Genomic DNA, 22,899 nt, shown 5'->3' with positions numbered 1-22,899 from the left:
ATATTTAAATGTTCAGAATAACGGAATGCATGCATAAAAAGTAAATCAAAGTTATATTAAAACATTATATTAAAAATAATGTTAAAAGGACATTTTTTCAACAAAACAAATCATAAATTTTGAGGTCCAGTAAAATCAAAACGTTTTAGAAAAACCTCATACTTTGCCTTTACCACACGGCCGTTTGATTGATAAAGTCCTCCTATAGCTAAACTATCACAATGATTACTAACATGATGAATAATACTTATATGATAAATAATATCTCAAAACATCTCGAGTCCCCAAATCCATAATTTACTGTATATTATCTTAAACAACTGAGGTTTAAGTGCCTAAACTGAGTATCTCCTATCTATTATTAACCCAGACGTCTCTGTAAAATCTAGCAGCGTCTTTTCCAAACATTCCAAAGCTTCACTGGTATTGGGAAGGAAAATAATGGCGTTGTCTTTGTCAATTACAGACTTTGGAACATTAGGTCCCAAAAGCCCTATCTCACTATTAACAGAGTGAATCAGAGGGAGAAGACAAATGCTTATTAGTAAAGGAGTCAGTGGACATCCCACTTTTAGACCTTTCAATGGAGATTGCAGTGAATATGATTCGCTGTGCATATTTGCATCTCCCTCTTGCAACAAAAGCTTCAACACTGATGTGAACCTGTCAGGCAGGTTTACAAACTTCAGACTGTAAAACAAAAAGGGGAATTTCAATGCACCTGCATCTACTCCTAAGGAAACAATCACAATTTTTTCAGCAGTTTCACTTTGAAGAACAATAATGCTGTCCTGAATAGACGTTTGTGGTTTACCTACACCTGGACTTAAAACATGTTCAATGACACTTTTCAACCTTTCTGCTAGAACTGAAGCCAAAATCTTATAATCAGTATCAATCACTATAACAGGACTACAGTGATACTGAACATGATGGCTGTAGGTATGATCGCAATTGCTCTGGCCCAGTGATTCAACAGTTGGTTTGAAATCAAGAATTTGATTGAAAAATGCTTGTAAAAGGTCAGTGATTTTACTCGCATAGTGCTTATAGAACTGCACTGTTAGTCCACCTGTAGTTAAGCATTCACGCTCAGGAAGGGAGAGTATGGCAACCAAAATCTCTTTTCTGGAAATGGGCTCAGTTAGAACGGAGTTGAGTGCCGATTTTAAGTCTTCAAATCTTTCTGTCTGGTGCAAATGATCCAGAAAGTTCTTAAGACTCTGGTGTGTGGAGACAGGATTTGCTGTATGGAGAGTCTCAGTGTATGGTTCGGAGTCTCTAAACCCTAAAAGGTAATGATGACTTATCAATTATTTTCATACATGCAAATGAAAGCAGACCATAGAAAAACATTAAAGACTTCCATTACCTTCCCGCTTCATGTGTTCCACCCTGTGAGGACGTTCCCAGATTTGCATCCTCTCTCTTGAGCTTTCACTTTGAAAAGCTAATGCCTCACATAGAAGTCGGATCTTCACTCCTGGCCATAGACTTCCTTTCCTCGTTTCAATTCTTGAAATTGTCTTTATAATGCATGACAGCCTTTCCATACACGCTTTGTCTTTAAGGAGTAAAACATTCGGCTGCCATTTTGGTCCATTTGTCTGAATCTGAATGGATAATGGCGCGTGATCGGAAATGTAATCTTCTTTATCTAAATAGTGCGGTCTTTCATGAATATCACATGCAGTAACTCTTGCTAACATGTGACTTTGTACAAAGAAGTAGTCAAGTCTAGATTGGCCTTTCACGTCACAAAATGTGAAGTTTTTAACCTCTGGGTAAACACACCTCCAAACATCTACCAAGTTAAAAGTATCTAGAAATTGTTGGAGAGCATTGAACGTCTTTTTATGACTCCGGTTTCGTGAATGCGAAGTTCTGTCAAGATCCGAATCCATTACTGTGTTAAAATCACCACCGATCACGAGATAAGCCGATGGTGGGATTTGGGAGGACAAATATGGGAATTCAGTAAACTTAAGTTTTTCATCGTTTGAGTTATATACATTGATAAATACAAAATCACGCCCCCAAATTTGACACGAGATTATTATGTATCTACCTTTGCTATCGCTGTCAACTTTAAAACCTCCAAATTCCAGGTTCTTCTTAAACAGAATGGCCACTCCGCGTGCGCTTGCTTTGAAGACAGTGAATGCCGTCATGGCGTAATCTTCCTCTAAAGACTCAATCTTGATGCATCCCGTTGAATAGATTCTATCTGGACCCACATGAGTTTCTTGGAGAAATACCACATCTGCCTGGAAAAGACTCAACTGGTGAAGGACCTCAGACTTTTTGCGGTTGAACCCATTCACGTTCCATGAAAGAATAGTTAATATTTTCTTGTCGCTTTCAGGCATCCTGATATCATCTATTCCTTCAGCTGTGAAGTGAATAGGTTTGCATAGTCAGGCCCATAAATGTAATAGATATTTCAAACACAATACATACAGCGTAGTGAATTCAAGAACAATGCCATAAACCTGAAGAACTGGATCTGGACATCCACAATTTTTTAGTTTTTAGAATTATTTTAAATGTTTTTACCATTTACATATTATGTTTTACAATTACATATGTTTTAATGAAGCCATTTTTGAATTAAGCTAATTAACTTGGCAAGATTGGCAAGACAATACATTTCAGATATTAAAGTATACAAACATTACACTTACGCAAGTTGGGTGCAATAGCAAGAGATCATGGATGTTTTACAAATAATCTGCAATACAAAAAAAAACCATTTACTTCCTTTCCCCATATGTGCAAATAAACATTACATCACCATCAGCTGTGACATTTGAATTCACATGATTGGACAAGTATCCTGATAGAAAGCTTTTGGCTCCTCCTCTCACAGTAAATACCTGGTTGGAGGGTAGGAGCATGTGCAAATATTTGGGTTCCTCCTCTTTCATTCTTCATTCTAGCATGAAACGTCAGATACACTCACATAACTAAAAGCAGTTTGGCTATAGGTTTCTTACTCCTTTAGGTAAATATATATGTAACTTTTACCATTTGGAGTATACTTCCAACTCAGAGATGATATCCAATAAATGTTTTTATGATTGGTAATTATCATATTTTATGCGTTTGCAAATAGCCAGAGCAACAGCTTCAACCTTGGTATGTAAATACAGTTAACAACTTTCATATATCATTTAAATGCAAAATCATATCCCCAAATCTGACATGTGATTATTGTGCATTGCATCTTCCTTGGTATAACCGTTAACTTTAAAACCAACCATTTTTTTCAAACAATACAGCACACACACTTCCAAAGTTTCAATTTCGATGCATGTGTACTAGATTCTTAGTTTTGTTGAACCCAGCATCTGTCTTTAAGAGACCCAATTGATGAGATCTCAGACGTCAGAAAGACATTAAAAATAAAATATAGTATTTTAAAAATGAAAAAAATAATATATACACTACAATATTAAAAATAAACATGCAACACTTGAAATGTTAGGGATGCTTTAAAAGGCTGAGGGATATGCCAGCTATCTAAACTGATTTTACTTCTCTTCACGTCACAGCAGATACAAACAAACACATTATCAGTCATCACACAAGGACTCACATGATTGGACAAGACTGCTTCCTCCTTCCAGGTTAACACCTGTTTTAAATCTGCGCAAATATATGGAGCATTTTGCGAGATGTAAGCGGTGTTAGCACTTCTCAGGATGACTTTGTTCCCCCCACACAAAGAAGTTCTATATGTTCATATTACATAATAAAATGCACGCAAATCAATGAGAAGTTATTGTTGAGCTACAGGTTTTGCATATTATAATCAACAATGAAATCTGAATAAATCTGTAACCTGCAAGTCCAGGGTTGAATTCAAACAAAGGTCATTTTAGTTAATTTTCACATTTTTGCACGGTATGACTCATTTACATTTATCCACTTTAGTCTGAAGTTGTTTACAGCACATTCTATACATATTCTCTATGGAACGGAGACCATAACCTGCTACAGAAACCCTTGAAAGAGAAATTTTTGTATAAATAGAATAAGAGCTTGTTGAATCACAAAAAGTTGTTAAATATGTGTACACAGTAGGTCTTGTGAAAAAGGAAGCACAGGTGGTAGAAAAATGGAGAAGAAAATATGTCTATATCAGATAACGATAATAATAAGTATCGTCCAAAGTATCTTCCTTTGTCACAGATTCATTTCTCTTTCTATAGTTAATATGAATAAGTGCAATCAAAAGCTGTACTACTGATCTAAACTTGTAGATTTTATCTTATGTTCACCATAGACAATGAAATATTTAATATGCTTAAACTCAGTATGGAGCTGAACTACCACCTGCCATTTAACACTATCATTTTCGTTTTCTGCATCACGGCAGGCCATAATCCAGAATTTAAAATGTACCGTTCTTAATTTGGGTGATAAAATAAAACTCTCCCTCATTGTTGTTCATGTCTTTTTCTCATTTAACCTTGTTCCATGTTGTCTTTAAGCACACATACCCATACATGTTATTTCTAGCAACAATTCATTACAGAGATGGGTAGGAATGCCCGAAAACATACATTAAACTCCAGAACAATTGAAAGAAGTGCGGAGCACCTGGAATAAATGTTAATCCAGTCTTTTCACATACCTCTATTATGTAACTCAAACCCACAAACCAACATACAAACCAAAGAAAGATTTTGCACACAACTACCGTAAACAACTGAAGTTGTTTAATATCAGGTATTTTACATTCATTGTTCCACACTACACCAATCTTTTTAGAACCACATCACACATCTTTTAGTCCATATTAAACTGTTTTTTTTCTTCTTTTAAGCAATGTGATAAAGGTATAGCAGAGGCATAGGAGAGAGGAAAGTCAAAGAAAAACATATATGAATGAACTTCAAACAGCAACATAATTATTTATTGCAGTAATGCATCTATATTATCATCTCTGTCCTTTTCGTTCCCATCTGATCACTTCACTGGATTCAGTTACAATCCTGTTTCTCACTGGACTGAATCATAAAACAGAGTTTTAGGAACAGCATGCAGGCAACTTGTGCTAAGATGGGCTCTTCATGACCATATGCTTCAACGGCGGTCAGACGACACGTTTTACCGGCTGTTCATCACTGCCAGCCGTGCATTATCTGCCCAGAACAATATGCTGATCTATCCAAAGATTTATAGTTCGATAAAAAGGTTTCTATAGAAACGTGAAGCCATCTGACGACTCGTGTGGAAATCCGACAAATAAAACACGACCTACAATAAGAACAGAGCTTAGGTGATGTAAACTGGTAGGAAGTTATGAGTCCGGAGAAAAGAACTGATGTGTGTTAGGAAACCGTCTAGAATTGTACTCGGGGTCTTCCTTGACTCGCTTCTTGATGTCTTTTTTTAGCTGATCAAAAGAAAGAGAATGTCATTCAGTCAGACTGCTGGTTTACAGGTTCACCACTGAATCTTATTTTGTCTATAAAGTTTTTAACCAAATAATGACACTAATCCATTTCTAGAGCATCCAAACATTTTCAAGACTTACCATATTTAATGATAAATAAACTATGTATTTCATGGGTAATTAACACTAACTAATACTAAAGTTAAAAGTTTATATATATTTAATTATTTCAATTCCGTATGATATATTCTGTTGTAAATGGAATACAATCGTGATATGAAGATTTCAGGTTGAGTAGATGTCTAGAGTATACCTGTTCACCGTATGCTTCTTGAAGCTCAGGTGTCTCTAACTCATCTTGCAGGATGTTGGAAGATGTGATGGGCGTTACACCGGCTGACCTGGCAGCGTGACTTACTGCGTCAGAGAGAGACAGCCTGGGCCCATCGCTTTTTACCATCTGTGACAGTGCGACACAATAAGAAAAATGATGCTTATCAATGTTACTCACTAGAAAAAATGCTGCTTTGTAGGCCTTCTGGCAAACAGGTTTGTGAATGAATACACCATTAAAACACAGATGGTTCGATTAAGCCCAGTATACAAAACATTAGTAAACAAAAAGCTAGACATAGATCATAATACTAAAATCTTCTGACAGCCTTATTAAAGTAATTGTAATTTTTTTTGTTAATATTGTGTAAAAAAGTATCTCACTACTGTTAAGTTTACTTGTGGTTGACCAATAAATATCTATTTTAACCACGGCAAACATTTTTTAATATTATGCAATAACATTTACATACAACTTAACAAAAAGTTCACCTTTCTGCGTTTTGCCGGCATCCCGTGCAGATATGCGTCTGAGAGAGGAGGCTGGGCCTTCATCTTCCTCTGACTGATCTGATCTTGTCTGATAATGGGAACCCACTCCTGCAAATAACACAGTCGCACAGCACATCAAGCCCATGCTCAAAACAATCAAGTAACTAATCAAATTATACACGCAAGCCCACACCAACAAGGAAAAAACTTTGTATAAATACGGTGCAGGCTGGAATATAACACAGATGAGTCAGAAATCATTGCTATACATTTAACCTGGTTAAAGAATACAAAACTTACAGGAGGTAACGCTGCTGCCCAGGCTTCTGCATCTCTCACTGGTTCCTCCCCTCCAATGGCTCCTCCTCCCTCCCTAGCTGGACCTCCCACTGCTCCTGCTTCTTGGGAGGTGGCCAAAGCTTCCTCTGCCGTAGTAGCAGGTGTTGGAGAAAGGCTGTCCCCCATCTGCACCACACATAGACATAAATGATCAATTGTACAGCTATGAATGAGATCATACACAAGATCAGACCTTCAACCCTTGGTTTATTTACCTCCACATTTTGAGGCTCTGGCTCCTGTGGGGGCCTATCTGCCATTTCTTCACCCTTTAAGGAAAGATGTAAATATTGTTTTAACATATGCATGTGCAAGTCTTGATTCATAGACCCATGAATTTATTTTTTATTATATCAATAACAATATCTTTAACCAGCATAGTTCAAATTATAAATGATTTTTCTCATTTAAATCTTGTTTTTACAACTAACCAGCATTAAATAATGATGACAGGTGTGCTACCCTTAGTATTTTGTGGTGAATAGCTGAGAAACAGAACCTGTGTGTGCATGATGTAATGGGTGATCTGTTCCTCTGTGATGGGAATGTGCTCCAGTATCACTTGGAGCCTCATGGTCATCATACTAGTTAACCAGTTCACCAGACTAGGATTGACCTCGGCTGACATTGTCCTCTGGGAGAGAATTGCAGAATAATGTTAGGAAAGCATTGAATATGCAAAGAAAACCAGCAAAAACTACAATGCTAATACATGGATTCAGGTACGGCTCGTTATCGCGCCAAAGGCTTGGACAAATATTTAAGGCTGTGAATTGCAGGCTCAGCTAAATGTGATTCAATTAAAAACGCACAAAATAATGTTTTTTTATTTTCAGTTTTTACCGAATATACACAATCAAACTTTTTTATAAAAAAAATAATACAGTAAATTTTACAAATAATACAACAAATAAATTATAAAATATTTTTAAAATATTGTTTATAAAATAAACAATTAATATTATTGATTCATATATTTAATATATTTTACAAAAAAATGTTTTTAACATTGAACTAAGGGGGTGGCGAATATCAATATCCTGTTTAGACAAGTCTGTGATGTACCGTAAATGTATATCCCCACCAACATGGAAATATCTCCTCCGCGATTATTTACAGAGACAAAGTCGTAGGCTTAGGAAAACAGCAATAAGGGGGTGTAAGTTGTTTTGGGTGCTTACGATGCGGTGGTTGATGACGGCAGTAAGAGCATTTTGTTCTCCATTCAGACAATAGAGATTGAGGGCCAGACACTCAAAAAGAGCACGGTTACATAGCTGTAAGAGCCGAGGGCCAAACGTCTGATCTAAAGAAATGATAACAAGCAATGTTAGATTTAAAAGATTTCAGAGACATAACAGATCAAATGCAGGATGATATTTACGTATCTGGTGAATGTAAATGTTGAAATTTCTATGGAAACTCTAATCTCACATCGCGATGTGTCTGATATAAAAAAATACCTGTGCAGTTAAGTATGTGGGTGGCGATGCCTGTGAGCTGCTGTCTGAGAAATAACCGATTTGTCTGGACGATATCAACCCCATCACGTACGGCTACTGTTGACTGGAACACAGGAAGTACAACATTTACACACCGACCATTCAAAACTTCAAATAATCTAGGATTAAAAAATTAAGATTGATAAACAGTGTTGTAAACACGACTTGTCACAAACAGAAAGATGAGCTCTTACAAAACTTTCTGTAATGTATTCCTCGAGTTCGGTGATAAGGTCAACAGCAGCTGCCTGTAAAAAAGGGAGAAAAGAAGCGAGAGGAAAAACTCAAACCAGAAAAAGCAAAAAAAAACCTAAGCGTGGAAGTGAACAGCAAGATGTAAAGGTCAATTTAAGTAACCAACCTAAAAATGACAAACTAATAACAGCATATTACGAGAGGATGTGACCAGGGAGTTTCAGAGCCTTTTACACAGATCTGACGAAACTAAAAAAAGAGATAACGAAATCCTCCAAAGCGATCATGTGTGGGCTTAAAGTACATCATGACATCACTGCAATTTGACTTACTGTAATATTCGCTTCTGTAGGTTCACGGCCTTGCAGGAAATTCTCGGTGAAGAATTGGGCAAGCTGCGGTTGGATGCGGCCCAATGGCTGGGGCTGCCCGTGAAGTAACAACACCATATCCACCATGGAGAAGTTCTGACACACCAAAGCCAGAAGATCACCAAAGAAACCTAAAGAATCACACAAACTCAGGTTTAGCTTTTGATACGAAGCAGAAATCTCAACAAAAGCTCAAAATACTAAAGCTCACCCATAGCGTCTCCAGATCCAGGGGTAAAGATGTTACTAGTCTGGGAGAGCCTCTGGATAAACTGAGCGATGCTCTCGGTTTCGTTTTGAGGGGTACCAAGAGATCCCATCATGGTGGACAGGACACCCTGCACTATACCAGTGAAGAGCTCCGGGTTCAGCCCCTCTGCAGTCGCGACGGCTCCAGGAGCAGAGGGAGCATTTGGAGGAGCAAAGGGGGCCGAGGCGGGAGGCTGTCCCGATGCTGGAGGCTGGGAGAAAATCGGTTGAGAAGCCTGATGACAAAGATGCATAAAAGCATGGATCGTGAAAACCGGTGGAAAAAGCATGACATGGAATGTTTTTAAGTTTGCGTGAATCATTCAATAAAATGTGTTTTATTTTAGACGTACCTGAATGAAGTCTGTGACCCCCTGAATAAAGGTAGGAACCCCGGGCATTGTGACTGTTATAGAAGGTCCCTGTCCGCCCGAAGCAACTGCTCCACCCAGAAGGGACCCCAACAACTGCTCCAGGTTTCCCACTGAAGGTGCTTCCTGAGGAGGACTGGGTGCAGATCCCTGTTGGGGAGTGCCAGTGTTGCTAGACTGCGTGGGTCCAGATGCACTAGTGCTGGTGGGAGTGCTTGTAGACGAGGAGGAGGATGAGACCGTGGAGGAGGTGAAAGTGTGTGAAGATGATGTGGTGGTTTGGCTTGCTGTGGATATAAAAGAAAATGAGATGACGTGCTATGAACTTGCAAAACTTTTCCATGCCAAAGGTCTTTGTTCATTGGAATAACCTTATAGACACCAGTGAAAGTCCCCTAGTCACATGACAACAAATTCACTGGTACATTGTATGTTATTCTTGTAATGCAGATGAACAGTGTCAATATTATAACAGAAATGTACCCATCTGTCCTGTGGCTCCAGTGAGAAGCTGGCCAACCAGTCCACCAATCATCTGATTAAGAGCAGCCGGAGGGATGTGTCCACCCTGTGGCATCTGTAACGTCATGTGAAAATTGTTACGGTCAAGTTTGTAATTGTTTTTTTTTTTTATGTATGACTCACTGAGAAATTCTCTAATGCTTCATAATTTATTCAAAGAGCTAATCATGTTCCCTCATCTGCTTCTTTGGAAATGTACAATGTTATACTTAGGGCTCTGACGGTGGTCGGGACAACTGCACCACCGCGGTGGTGAAGTGCAATGACGTGGTGAAACGCCACCAGCGGTAATGCACATCACTGTGACAAATATACAAAAAGTGTAATAAAAATAACAGTTGCGATAAGGATTGCTATTTGTATCCTTTCAGTTGTGTGTGGTTTTATTTAAAAGTTTATACATTAACACAGATTATTCTGCAGGTCCTGCAATGGATCTTGTTGTGAAATGAAAAGATAAGAAATCAATTCCAGCTATGACCCGCTTGCTTAGTGTCTGATGTATAGTGTGACGTTTTAACTGATGGATTGCGCATTAAACATGGACGGATCCTCACTTATTTTAAATATCATATTTCAATTTCAAGTATTTAACTATGTAACAATATCAAGTATTTAAATAAGGTCTATATTTCTCTTCAAACTCGTCATGTGGTTGCTACACGCAAATATAATAATATAAATATGATATACATACTATTTATATAAATAATAAATATTTGCCAACCACAGCACCACAGTGCTTGGTTTGTCCTTTACCACCGCGGTGGTAAAAAACTGCAACCGTCACAACCCTAGTTATACTCTAGAAATATAATGAGTATGTCATTCACCTGTCCGGGCTGTTGACCCATCATTGGTGGAACAGCTGCTCTGAGGTTGATAGTGGCCCCCCTTGTGGTAAAAGTAGGGGTGGCCATCCTATGAGTAAAAGAGGGTCTGGTGAAAACCACTCTGGCCTGAGGGGGGTACGTGGGCATGGGTGGTGGAGTTGAGCTGGACCCAGCGTTTGCTGCAGGTGTGGCGGTCTGTTGTCCCTGCTGGCCAGTGGAGGCAGCGTTTGCCATGGCCATGGCTTGCTGACTGACTTGGTGCACAATGGCCTGCATGAATTCTGGAGGTAAACCAGGAATCTGGACAGTAGGGGGGGCACCTGCAACATGTAAAAAAAAAAACTTAGACAATAATAGACAAGCCACAGAGTTCAAAATAAACACTAAATACGTGGATACAATTTTCTCTGGTGGGCAACAAACTAAGTTAATGATGTGACACGGCTGAATTATATAAAATATTTGTCACTTCTGAGTTTTTTTTTTTTTTTTTGGAAATCAAGCCAGAGTGGTTTTCACCAGACCCTCTTTTACTCATAGGATGGCCACCCCTACTTTTACCACAAGGGGGGCCACTATCAACCTCAGAGCAGCTGTTCCACCAATGATGGGTCAACAGCCCGGACAGGTGAATGACATACTCATTATATATAAATAAATGTAACATTCACTATAAAGTCTGACTTTGTTGTAGGTCTGTGGTATGTCAATTCATCTTCTCAAAACTACAAAAAAATGATGTATATAATAAAGGGGTCATATGCGCGAATACGTGTTTTTCTGTGTCATTGACCTGTTATAAGTTGTCCATGCATGTTTTAGACACACAAAATTGCTAAAATTTAAATTTCGGAAAGGAAGATGCATTCTATCTAAAAGCGAATGCTCACCCAGACCTGCCTGAAACTCCTTGTGTAACCTCACCCCCACAAATCTACGTCAGTTCGAGGTACGATTTGACTAAGACCACCTAAAAGTAACGTGGGCGTACCTGTCAGTACAATTGCTTTGGAACTTGATGTTCTGAATATGGTAAGAGGTGTTACATTTCCATCACACCCTTGCAGTATTCCACAAATAACTGCGCACTGGTTAACTGGCCAATCATAGCACACCTCGCTTTTCAGAGCGATTAACATTGTAAAGAATCCACGCGTTTCAGAGAGGGGGGCCGAAGAGGAGATACAAACATGCAAATCATATGTGGGAAATACAGCGTTTTACCTTAAATCGTGTTTACACATAACATTACATCTAAAACAAATGATATTATTCGTTTTTGCCATGTCATATAACCCTTTAAATCAATTAAATGTTCCCCTAAAGGCAAAGGTACAGCGATCTGAAAACTAACCAGGTTGTCCAGTGCCGGCATCATTCTGCTGTCCATTAGCCTGAGCAGTGTTTCCAGAGTCTGAAACATATTAATTCAATTATTAATTATTCAATATTATTAAACACGATTAATATAACTAAGCTATTAACTATAGACAAACTTATCACTCCATTCAATTCAATTTTCAATTAAACCCACCATCAATGTTCATTTGCATCATCACCACAGGCTCCATGGTTTGATGACTGATCCGGATTACTCTGGGTCCTGGCTGTCCACCCGGCTGATTGGCTGAACCAGGCTGACTGCCAGGTGTCTGTCCCTGACCCTGCTGATCTGACTGGCCAGTGGATTGAGGTTGACCATCAGCTGGTCTGCCATTGGCTGACATGGTCACAGTGGTACCAAGATTTAACTGTACGAAAGTCAAAATCAAATTTAAATGCTGATTAATGCATAAATGAATTGTGATGCTACCATCTAAAAATGCAAATCAATTACTTAAAAAAATCATCTTTATCAATTCTATAGCCCCAGAAACTGGAAAAACTATTTGTACCAAAAACACCTCAATGCTCATCTATAAACTAGATAACACCTAAAGGGAAAAACATCAAGCTTTCACTTTCAGTATTTTGCGCTGGATGAGTCCCTTAGACCACATCCTCACCTGCATGGGGATGTGATGCATGCCTGCTGGGTTCAAGACAGAGGACGTGTAGTGGGACATGGGCCGAATAACATGCAGGTGTCGGGGAGGGGTGCTCAAGAGATTGCAGCGCAGGTCGCTCAGGGCAACGAGGGCATTTCCCAAGAGACGAAGAGCTTCCCCAACCAGGTTAAGAATGCGCTGGTCCTCATCCCTCTCCTCGGTCTGTATGTAGAACATGAAATTGTAATAATTAAACTCAATTATTAAATGATATAACGCCTGAAAAAAGTATTACATTTATTAATAACCTGATAAAAGACAAAAACTTGCATTAAGAGGTATGAAATCGCTAAAGAAAATGCCATTTTGAGTATCTGATTTAATACAACATTTTCACTATAAACGTGTATTCTTTCACTGAAAACATGAAAGTTTAACATCCCACTGGCATATCCAGCTTTATTTCATTCACAGAATGAGGCGAGATGCTTACATTGTTATTGTAGTCTGCAGTTGTAGCCGCCTCTAGAATAATGTGAGCTCTCTGAATAAACGGCTGAAGTCTCTCCTCCACCCTCCGTAGCTCTGTCAACATCTCCAGCATCTCAGCTGGGCTCGGGTGACTACATCAGTTAAATACAGGGAATACTACATCAGGGGTCAAAATTGTAGATACATTTTAACATAGCAGACTTTCTGTTGGGTTAAGGATACTGTTGTGAGAGACTTTTTCTAGCTGTTGGAATGTTACATGAGCTCACCAAATTTCATACATTATTATGAAACGTAGCACGAGGGCTGCTTTACTGAAATTTTGTAGGTGGCGCAATAGAGCCATTTTGCCACACTTCATTCTGAAACCCATATCCGATGTATATTTTTACAGTAGCACCTCTGACATGTATGCAAACTTGCATAAGATTTTGAGCATGTTTAGGCTCTCAATAATGTGATTCATTCTGAAGATTCCCAAATGAAGCAACTCCTCACATCATCGGTTCTCGGGCCATAACTAACAGCATACCTTCAGGCATTACATCACGCTAACGTCACAGCATTAGCTGGAGGCAAAACTGGAGGAGGCCTAAACAAACCAGCAGAGATTCTGCTACGTAAGGAGTTTAAAATATCATCTTGTTGTGTTGTTTAGTGCCACAAATGACAGAAGTCTCCAATTTGATATTTGAACACACACTGTACCTGCTACCAACTAAAAAGAGCTGACAGCTGTACGTAAACGCAATAAAACGAGCGGACTCAACAGGAACGATAATCAAAAATGCTTGCGTTTCATTTCATAACACTTAAGATAAAACAGCTACTGTCTTTTGTTGGTGTGGATTATGATTTGGGTGTGTGTCTAAAAATATCTCACGTATACCCACCTCATCAGAAACTGGGGGACAAGGTAATTTTTCATGTAGTGTTTACTTTTGAACGCATAGGGTATGCAGGCTAACTTTGTTAGTTATACAACTAGCAGTTAACTCTCCCAGAAACTAAACATAAAGGAAACTCTGTCATCTCTTCTTTAGTTTTCACAAGTGCATTTGTATAAAGGGAAGTAAGACGGATCATGTTATGTGTCAGGTTTGTGTTCAAGTAAATGCATTAACTAACGTTTGCCACTGTTAGTACACACAGGCATCTTTAGATGTAACGTGTACACCCTCAGTTTATCTTTACTACACGATTGGTTTCTCTGTCTGGTAGTTGTAAATGTCAGGCCACTTAACTGGAGGTAATCCTGTCAGTTCGTCCCTGAATTCATTGAGTGAGCGTGTACAGGTCGGCCAGGTTCCTTGCGTTAAAATAAACTTTTTCAAAAACAATCGCGGTCCTAGACAGTGAGTGACCTTACATGTTCAAATTTAATCAGTTTTTTTTTTCTACTCAAAAAGCAATCTACCAAAACATGCTCCCTAGCATTACTAATGCGGTCAGGGGATCATTCTGATTCCACCTAAGTACCACCCACAAATACGTGTCACAATGTTTACTAACAGTAAAGGCGTCTATAACTCACAACATCCTTTTATCCAAATTTCCCTATAACTCAAAGAAATATAGAATCTTATAAATAAAGCCAAAAAGTTCAATGCTGTTTTGATAGAAGTAAAAATATACATTTCCAGTTTCAACATTATTTGTTCTTCAGACATTCCTCTTTACAATAACTCTTTCTTTCTTTCTGTTTGATGACAGAAAATGTGTCCATTTAACAAAATATTTCTCATGTAATTTTTTACCCCCTATAATGTCTTCAAATTTAGAGTGAAAATGATAGTTTTTACCTTCCGCTACAAATTAATTGATTACTTACTAAATATTCATCAGTGGCATTTCAAATTTTGGCACACATCACTACTGAGGTTGGTCTTGCTTTTTAAAAGATAGAGTAATAAAATTTCGAGCCGGGTACCTCTGGTTGAGAATACAAGGAATGACCCATAAATTTAAACGTTGTGCCACAGAAACACGTTCATAGAGAAAGTCTGCTTAAAGAAAACAATTTACAAAGACACATCTATTTTTAGGAACTTGTGAGTGTGCATGAGTGCAATGTTTGGTTTCGATTTGACACCACACACAGTAAAAGTATAGTAGAGCATAGTGGATGTAATAACCTAAAAACAAACAAAACTAAATCAAACCCACAGGGATGTTTACACTTAAAACATTTCGTTTGGCACTTAAAGACCAATCACTAGTGGTTAGAAAGGTGGTTTTCTTTGACTTTTAGTATGAGTATGATTCAGGAATCATGATTTCAGTTGCTAAACAAAGACATATCATATAGTCAAACGCCTACGGTGCCTGTGAAGATTACTTGCACATGAAATGGAGAAAATCTGACTCATCATCTATCTACAGTATGTGTACAGCGTTATCGTCCACATAAACTGCAAATGTTTTTGATAAAACTGACCTGATCACATTACTGATCAATGTTTTAAATGAACATATTCATTGTTTTATTGGAGAATACAGACATAAAGTTAGGCAGACAATACATTAAAAATGATAATGAAAAAATCAATTTAGCAAAACAAATTGGGGTTTTCCTCTGGGGAAAACCCACTTCTGAAGTATTTATATGGCGATTTGTAACAAGCTACCACATGTCATTGATAAAATACAGTATTAACTACTCAAAAAACTGATTTAGAATATCAAATAAAAAATGTGTACACCAAAAAACTGATTTATTTTTATGTTTCCGTCACTTCGCATCAATTCCCAATGTAGCTGCATGAGAAAAATCTTTATTTTGTAAAAATTTGTAGAGACTTAACATTTGATACCGAATGTCACAGTATCATCACAAAGATGTTGGTTTCCTAACCATTAAGGGGGAGTGATTAAACGGGAGAAACCCCCACTTTTTTCGAACATTACAGAAAATATCAACAACGTCTCGTTAACATGAAGCCACACCCACTCCTTTACTAGTGAAACTCTGTATCCCGGTTTTAACATTTCTGTTTCACCTCACATTGTAGGTGTTTGGCCTTAAAGCGTCTTCACCTTTCCTTTACCTTACCTTTCATTACTGTAAAAAATTAAACCAGACTAAAGGAATAGGCATGCCTAGGTGTTATGAAACTAAATTCTCTGTATCAATTTCTAAGTCATTCTACTAAGAATGACTTTCATGGCACAGAAACTCTGTGCCAAGAAAAATGTGCTCTTTCAAGAGGCAGCTCCCTGGTCAAAGGGTTGATTTAGAAAGAACCATGATTGTTTCCAAACTGGTTTTCTTACACTACCACATATTCCACTAGTTGTACAAACAGACCGTCTCACACAAAACTGACATCATCAGTTAAGCCTGTGTTATGCATGTACAAAATAATAGCCAAAAAATAATAATGTAATTTTAGCTATCACTGCATATTATGTTACGATAGAGTATAAAATAAAAACAGTTTTACCTTTGAAAAAAATACGTACTTTATTATTTAACATTTTTTAATTTTTCAAATAATACCATTGTGATTATGACTATATCTGCATCTTACCTGAGGCCTGCTGGAGGGGTGGAGCACCCTCAGTCTGTGTGGAGGAGGATGATGATAATGGTGGGGTGCTGGTAGGAGGAGACGTATCCATGGGCTGTGCAGAAGGAGAAGGAGTAGAAGTGGAGGAGGTGGGTGGAGGTGCAGAGTCTTGTGAAGAGGAGCCATCCGCAGGTTGACCCTACAAACAAGTGAAAGAGCAAATACTTTAGATGAGAACAGAGACAACAATTGTAAAAGAACAGAAAATGAGAACAGGAAGTCAAACAATGTGCCTTTTGCATAAACATGTATTCCCTCTACGGCTCCAAAAAACTGACAATGAAAAAAGTCAACAATGAGTTTTTGATAGATATCCCTTTACATTTAAAGGAAAATAAATTACAGGTATAGTTATAGAAAGACGTGTGTATTCTTGCAGGGTTTTCAACTCAACGTGATTTCATATAACACGTTACATGCGTGTACGTTCGTTCTGCATACATTTATAAAAAGTCATCATTTGTACACCGTTTGGAGGAGAACACTGGACAAACCTCAAGTATCTGGATCAAAGCATTGGTGTCCCTTAACAAGTTCTCAGCCAGCAGCAGACGCAGTCGGGGTTCACTCTGCAATGACTGATCCAAATCTATCTGAACATTCACAGAGCCATTGGTCTGGAAGAAAGGAACAGGAAATGAACTCGAACACCATCAAACTCATGCAACATTTCTAAAACCTGGAAAATTACAACTAAACATTCATTTATCGGAATAAATTAAAGGTTTAGTCACAACACATTTGACGACTAATCATGAGAGAAGTTTATTTATTCAAATGCATCATATTCCTGACTAAAGAACCTCAACCTGTTTTTGTCATTTTTAATCAGAAAACATTGATCAAGGTTCATAATATTAATAACGTCACGAGACAACGAGGTGACATTTTATTTCAAATTTTATTCATAAATACCTTAAATCTGTTACAATCAGAATAAAATAGACTGAGCATGGAAGCACAACTGAGATTAGGCCTGCACGATTAATCGTTTTTAAACCGAAATCGCAATTTGAAGGAGTGCGATGTTCAAATCGCAAAAGTTGCGATTATTTCGATTAAAAGGGCTTTAAATAAGATAATGCACCTACGTAGTATTTGACAGCAATTTTACGTTTATCCAATAGGTAGTGTTTTAACACTTTAGTGATGCGCGGATGGCGGTTATATCCGTGGGCGCTGTGGATGGATGATCCGCCGGTCGGATAATAAAAAAACATTCTGATTAATTGCGGGTGGGTCGCGGGTGGATGATATCATATACAATATTAACAAAATTTCGAACATGTTTTAAATGCATTTTTAATCAGGCGCTAATTTGCAGTAATTTAAAACAAATGCGCGCGTGGCGGCGGTAGATGACGGTCTATTTCTTAAAGCAGAAATGGAGGCAAAACGGATCCGAGAGAAATTTAAAAAGGGAGAATTAAAAACAAAACAAAAGGTAGGAAAGATAAGTACCGTGTGGGAGCGTTTCACCGAAGTGGTTTAACGAATCAAGTGCTGGGTATGTAATATGCAACGACAGTGAGACACTGTATGTATATGAAAGCCATAAGACTGGTACCTCTTATATGGTACATCACTCGAAAGATTAGATTTAAGCATTTACAGACAATTCAATTCAATTCAATTCAAGTTTATTTATATAGCGCTTTTCACAATGTGTATTGTTTCAAAGCAGCTTTACAGGGGCAAACAGGAAAAACAGATAAGTTAGATCACACCACAGTGCATGGTGTTTATACAACGAGTAAGATCATTCTAATAAATAATATCTAATTTCTAATAATAATAAATGAATGAATGAATGCAGTCTCAAAAGACAGTGCTAGAAAATTTGCTGAGTAATTAAAGTAACGATCGGGTCCGGATATCTATATCAGAGAAAACTATACGTGCGTGCGGGCGGGTGGATAATTTATCGAAGCAGCGAGTGCGGGAGACATTTTAGCTTATCCGCGCATCTCTACTGTACATGCTTTGAATTAGCAAAGAACATCGTTTGGGAAAGATGAGCGTGACCGGGAGCAGCAGTTCAAATTCGCAACAAAGTAACGTAATGTCTGCTGAAGCGCAAAGTCCTGCAGCAGCAGACGACTTGGTACCTAAAAGAAAAAGCAACGCTTATGTTTGGAATTATTTTGAAAGTCCGTGTCGACCTCGCCACACGATTGCTCACCCATTTGAAATTAGCACACTCTACGACAAATTTTCACAAAGGTAGGCCAAAATAACAGACGCCATACATAACTGTAATTGTTTACAGTGTGTTTGGATCTTAAAAGTTTAAGGTTTTATTTATACTTGTTAATTTAGGTATTTAAGATACTGCTGTTATTCTCTTAACCTGTCATGACATTTTTGCATGACAACTTTATTTAAAAAAATGACCACAGTGTAAGTGGTTTTAAATAAACAGTGGGATAACGTTTCAATAGTTTGTGGTTTTGCTTGGTCTTTCTTTGATGCATGCTGTTAAAACCAACACAACAAAACCTTGCGATTTGAATAGTAGTCAAATCGCATTTAAATCGCAAATCGCAATTTTGGTCAGAAAAATCACAATTCGATTTTTTCTTCAAATCGTGCAGCCCTAACTGAGATTATTCAATAAATCCTGCCTGCTGTTCTTCCTTTTGTCTATGTATTTGCCTGGTGGTTGATTTAAAGTATTAGCTCAAAACAGAGTTGACATTTTGACTAGTTAGTCATTCCGGTAATACTTTAGTATAGGGTCCAATTCTCACTATTAACTAGTTCCTTACTAGCATGCCTATTATTAGCATATTGGCTGTTCATTACTACTTATAAAGTACATATTCATCATGACAATATTCTACTTCCCTAATCCTACCCAATACCCAAACCTAACAACTACAAAACTAACTGTTAATAAGCAACAGATTAGGAGTTTACTTAGACAAAAGTCGTAGTTAATGGTTTATTAATACAGAGAATTGGATCTAAAAATAAAGTCTGACCATCATTTCTTGACAAAGAGAGATCTAGTGAAATTGAATTCTCTTTGGATCGACAAGCCCCGAACTCAAGATGTTCAATTTAATGGGAATCACGTTGCAACTCACCCCTGTACTTGTGCTGACTCGTGGGTTCCTCCCACTTTCTCCCAAGCCTGACATCATCTGCTGAATGGACATCTGAAGAAAGAGAAACCATATAAAAAAGCATAAAAAAGTATCTACATTTTTTTAAAAATATAGATATATAACACAAAAGATCTACCTGTATTTGCTGAGGGTCCATAATGTTAACTGGCACATTAAAAGTACCCAGCATAACGTAGCTGTTAGCATTGCGGTCGTGCGTGGGTCCCAGGGGGGTCCCCTGAGATCCAGTAGAGTTGGGGTTCTGATTTCCTCCCTGTGTCCCACCAGTGGAACCTGGTACACCGCCAGAGCCAGCACCCTGCTGAGAGGTCTGAGGTGGGGCACGCTCCACCAGGTGAATAACTTTCCCATCTACATCTGGATGGATGAACAGGGTCAGAAAAATCACAAGACTGCAAACTCCAAAAAGGGGATATTACACATTTAAGGAGAAGTTCATCTCAAAATCAAAATTGTGTTATCTTTTAGACATAATGGTTATAGTTGTTGCCAAGGTCCCAAAAAAATAGTACTAAAGACATTGTTTAATTGGTCCATCCACAAATAGTGCCTCAATTGAATTTCTTGGAAGCGACAAGAATACTTAATGTCCGAAAACAAAACAAAATAATGACTTTAATCGATATATTCTCTTCTGTCTTGTCAGTTTGTGGGGCGCGCTAACATGAGCACTTCGGCGGATTCGGTGGGGGTAGACGCCAGGGTTCTGACTGACAACCCAATAGCGCAACTCAGTGTTTAAAAGCAGATTGACTCTGTATATAAGCAGACCTTCCAAAAATGTCTGATGATTTCGATATTTAGGAAGAATTGCACTTTTTTGACCCATCGAATGGGCATGCGTCGAAGTGCTCTCGTGAACACACACCATAGACTGACTGACAGAGGAGAATATATCAATTAAAGCCGTGATTTAGTATTGTTTTTCACACATAAAGTATACTCGTGCCTTCAAAATTATTATATTGAGCTACTATGAGTGGATAGACCAATTTTGACCATGACTATAACCATGATGTCTATGAGTAGGCCTGTAAATCTCTGGGATGACACCTATAATATCTATATTTGTGTTCCGAAGATGGCGGGAGGGTTTAAAACATGTTGAACGTTATGCGGGCGAGTAAAAAAGAACACAATTTTGATTTTGAGATTAACTTTTCCTTTAATGGGTGTAATGAGTTCAGCTAAAACAAAATGTGAATTATACTCAAAGGGTCACAAGATGACAACACCGGAAACCTTTGTCAACCAGTCACCTGTAAATATTTGCAAGCAGATGTTTTAATGCAAATCAACTCACTGTACTCTGTGAGGGTTTTCTCATCTTGAAGCACTCTGCCCTGGTAAATGAGTCTTTGTTTGTCAACAGGAATTCCAACTGAGGATGATATGTGCTCTTTGAATTCTTTGACGGTCATCTACGTAGCGAAACAAAACAATTCAGCAAAAGGTCAGGTGGCAAATATTTCTTTAAACTATTGTCTATACGGTCACATGACTCCTTGGTCTTCACCTTGTGTAGAAGTGGAAAGCACGATTAAGTCACCACACTGATTAAGTCACCATAAATGACACGTGAAAGCGAAAATTAAACAACAGTTTCCATAGAAACAAAAGTCCAGCTCACCTGCGCTTGCACTGTGTAACTCCTGCTCTGAGAGTCCAGGGTTTTTACAGTCACCTCTATGTTATTGCTTGCTTGCTCTTCCATGCTTGGATAAGACTAGAAAACATAAACAAAAAATACAATTACGAACACGTTACTTTTAAATACAAGAAATGCTATAATGACGTACATATCACAGTAGCACCATTTGTTGTGCTGTGTAACACAGGCCAACACATACACGTAACTGCTGGCACACCCATCGTTTCCAGATGTTTGTGAAGTTTACATAAACTCACGTACTGTATGTAGACCTATACATTTATGGTAAATGTGGAAGTACACTAAAACAAACTAGTCAGACAGGGTGAAAAACACCTGCTACACAACTCACTAGCATGATTGGGCAATTGCTGTCAAACCACCCTAAACAAGTGCGTTCCCAGCATTAAAAAAATATACAACTATATAAAGTATATTTACAAATATAAAACTCGCTGATAGATAGTTACGTTTTAAGATTGCAAAATGGAGATTATTACTAATATTTCGTCCAAACGACCGTGCGCTCGGGAACTGTTAGCATGCTAGTTCGTTGATGTTTTTCCTACCTTAGATGCGGCTATCCTTGGTTAAATTTTCGTTGAATTTATTCCTAAATTGTACAACCTTACTTAACGTGCTGTTATAGGCTGTGTTTGCTTGTTGCACCGACTAGTGCTCCGTTAAAACATCATTAATGCAACGAAGCTAAACGCATCGCGCTACCATGCTAGCCGGTGTCGCGCGACAGAGGAAGTAAGCCATGACGTCAGAGCGCTTTCATCGATTTCTTTGGTAAGTTAATAAATTATTACTTTGGCTAAGAATTATTTATTAAAACAGTGTTAGGAGTAATAATAAAGTTTACTTTAAAATAAAATAAAATATACATTTTTAACCCTATTTTATCCCATGTTTACACAAACATACACTAGACAGCATGTATGCATCTTTGCATAAACAGAACCATGTCATGAATGTACAATGCAATAATTGCATTTGGTTTGTTATTTTATCTAATGCAATATATGTTTCAATGCAACTTTTAAAAGGTTTGGCTAAAATGTCAAATCATTTGAATATGTACATATGTGACCCTGGATAACAAAACCAGTCTTATGGGTTAATTTTTTTAGATTGACATTTTTATATAATCTGAAATATGAATAAATAAGCTTTCTATTGATGTATGAGTTGTTAGAATGTGACAATATCTGGTTTAGATACAACTGTTTAAAACTCACGAATCTGAAAGTGCAAAAAATCTAAATATTGAGAAAATTGCATTTGAAGTGTTTAATCAGAGGTGCTGTGGCAACTTAAGACTGGTTTGGTGATCCAGGGTCACATATGTGCTTTATGCATGCTTGCTTTGCATGCTTTTCCTTTCATCAGTGGTCTGTGGAACAGTAAAAGACCACACTTTCCATTTATGTTATTTATTTATTTTTAGGTTG

The 22,899-nt window shown here is 37.8% G+C and overlaps 2 protein-coding genes across 2 annotated transcripts; both read right to left on the bottom strand.

Annotated features, from left to right (window-relative positions):
• Positions 1 to 65: 65 nt before the first annotated feature.
• Positions 66 to 2,106, bottom strand: LOC130429097 (LINE-1 retrotransposable element ORF2 protein). Its single transcript, XM_056757462.1, has 3 exons — positions 2,069 to 2,106; positions 1,373 to 1,613; positions 66 to 1,288 (listed from the first exon to the last, which is right to left on the bottom strand). Exons 2-3 carry the CDS (start codon positions 1,551 to 1,553, stop codon positions 336 to 338), a joined length of 1,134 nt encoding a protein of 377 aa, XP_056613440.1. The 5' UTR covers positions 1,554 to 1,613; positions 2,069 to 2,106; the 3' UTR covers positions 66 to 335.
• Positions 2,107 to 4,702: 2,596 nt separating this feature from the next.
• On the bottom strand, positions 4,703 to 22,197 carry bag6 (BCL2 associated athanogene 6). The gene is made up of 25 exons (XM_056757122.1): positions 22,012 to 22,197; positions 21,422 to 21,517; positions 21,095 to 21,212; positions 19,907 to 20,148; positions 19,750 to 19,821; positions 17,155 to 17,277; positions 16,615 to 16,799; positions 13,093 to 13,222; positions 12,618 to 12,821; positions 12,146 to 12,362; positions 11,966 to 12,025; positions 10,612 to 10,931; positions 9,740 to 9,833; positions 9,239 to 9,543; positions 8,848 to 9,121; positions 8,598 to 8,767; positions 8,265 to 8,318; positions 8,032 to 8,134; positions 7,750 to 7,874; positions 7,068 to 7,202; positions 6,784 to 6,837; positions 6,530 to 6,694; positions 6,230 to 6,337; positions 5,718 to 5,864; positions 4,703 to 5,404 (listed from the first exon to the last, which is right to left on the bottom strand). The coding sequence occupies exons 2-25, from the start codon at positions 21,503 to 21,505 to the stop codon at positions 5,309 to 5,311; spliced, it is 3,585 nt and encodes a 1,194-aa protein (XP_056613100.1). The 5' UTR covers positions 21,506 to 21,517; positions 22,012 to 22,197; the 3' UTR covers positions 4,703 to 5,308.
• Between the last annotated feature and the right edge of the window lie 702 nt (positions 22,198 to 22,899).

This window comes from Triplophysa dalaica, chromosome 9, assembly GCF_015846415.1.
Source record: "Triplophysa dalaica isolate WHDGS20190420 chromosome 9, ASM1584641v1, whole genome shotgun sequence".
In the NCBI taxonomy this organism is placed as follows: domain Eukaryota; kingdom Metazoa; phylum Chordata; class Actinopteri; order Cypriniformes; family Nemacheilidae; genus Triplophysa; species Triplophysa dalaica.
This window is presented reverse-complemented; position numbering and strand designations above follow the sequence as displayed.

Excerpts from the sequence above, each read along its gene's own strand:
- LOC130429097 (XM_056757462.1), bottom strand. The coding sequence starts at position 1,553 with ATGGAAAGGCTGTCATGCATTATAAAGACAATTTCAAGAATTGAAACG. Across the intron at positions 1,289-1,372 it reads GGAACACATGAAGCGGGAAG|GGTTTAGAGACTCCGAACCA; the intron begins GTAATGGAAGTC and ends ATTACCTTTTAG.
- bag6 (XM_056757122.1), bottom strand. The coding sequence starts at position 21,505 with ATGGAAGAGCAAGCAAGCAATAACATAGAGGTGACTGTAAAAACCCTG. Across the intron at positions 13,223-16,614 it reads CAGCAGGCCTCAGGTAAGAT|TCACCCGAGCCCAGCTGAGA; the intron begins GCAGATATAGTC and ends TAACTGATGTAG. Across the intron at positions 9,834-10,611 it reads TGGGTCAACAGCCCGGACAG|ATGCCACAGGGTGGACACAT; the intron begins GTGAATGACATA and ends ATGACGTTACAG.